The sequence below is a fragment of the Sinocyclocheilus rhinocerous genome, unplaced genomic scaffold, assembly GCF_001515625.1.
Source record: "Sinocyclocheilus rhinocerous isolate Xijiao unplaced genomic scaffold, SAMN03320098_v1.1 scaffold2232, whole genome shotgun sequence".
In the NCBI taxonomy this organism is placed as follows: Eukaryota; Metazoa; Chordata; class Actinopteri; order Cypriniformes; family Cyprinidae; genus Sinocyclocheilus; species Sinocyclocheilus rhinocerous.
The window spans coordinates 175,748-176,452 of record NW_015662925.1 but is presented as its reverse complement, the minus strand read 5'-3'; the positions used below and the strand labels follow the sequence as shown (position 1 = coordinate 176,452).

At 33.9% G+C, this 705-nt stretch overlaps 1 protein-coding gene across 1 annotated transcript in view; it reads right to left on the bottom strand.

Annotated features, from left to right (window-relative positions):
• Positions 1-705, bottom strand: part of LOC107728359 (protein dispatched homolog 3-like) — a 49,482-nt gene that overhangs the window by 15,922 nt on the left and 32,855 nt on the right. The window contains exon 12 of the mRNA XM_016538497.1: positions 291-427. Coding sequence (XP_016393983.1) covers positions 291-427 — 137 coding nt within the window. The remainder of the gene's footprint in view (positions 1-290; positions 428-705) is intronic.

The following is a 705-nucleotide window of genomic DNA, read 5'->3' as shown; positions in this document are numbered from 1 at the left end:
GACGCGTTTCAGAAAGGCGGGGCATAGAGGAGAAACATTAATGTACAGTATGTGGAAAATAATGGTTTTTTTACCTTAAACCACATAAACACATTTCATTACACCAAATACACAAAACAATGTTCTTTTTAGCAACATCATATGACCCCTTTAATTCAAATTCAACTTAAATTTAGGAACATAACTAGAACTTAAAGGCATTCTCAATTCATTTCAAATAATGGCACACAATCTTGGCATTTATGTGTGTGTTTATAGATGTCTGCATGAATATGTGTGGCCATACAGACCTGAAAGAAGGGCACATCCCCGTGTGCAGACGATGAAGCCTGCCAGGGTGCAGGTACACTGGCACTTATTGAATAACGATATAGAGGGACAACAGAGCCCATGTCCAGTTTAAACACATAGACAGTAAGGAGACCACCTGCAGAAATTCACAGAAACAGTGGTTTACTACATCAGTGCCTCAGACTTCAAATGGACTACTGTTCAAAAGAGCAGGGTCAGTATTTATTTATTTATGAAAGAAATTACTACTTTTATTCAGCAAGGGCACATTAATATGATCAAAAGTGACAGTACAGACATTTATAATGTTACAAATAATTTTTTATTTCAAATAATATTTCTGTTCACTAAAGAATCCTGAAAAAAAACATATACAGTATATATATATATATATATATATACACAGTATATATA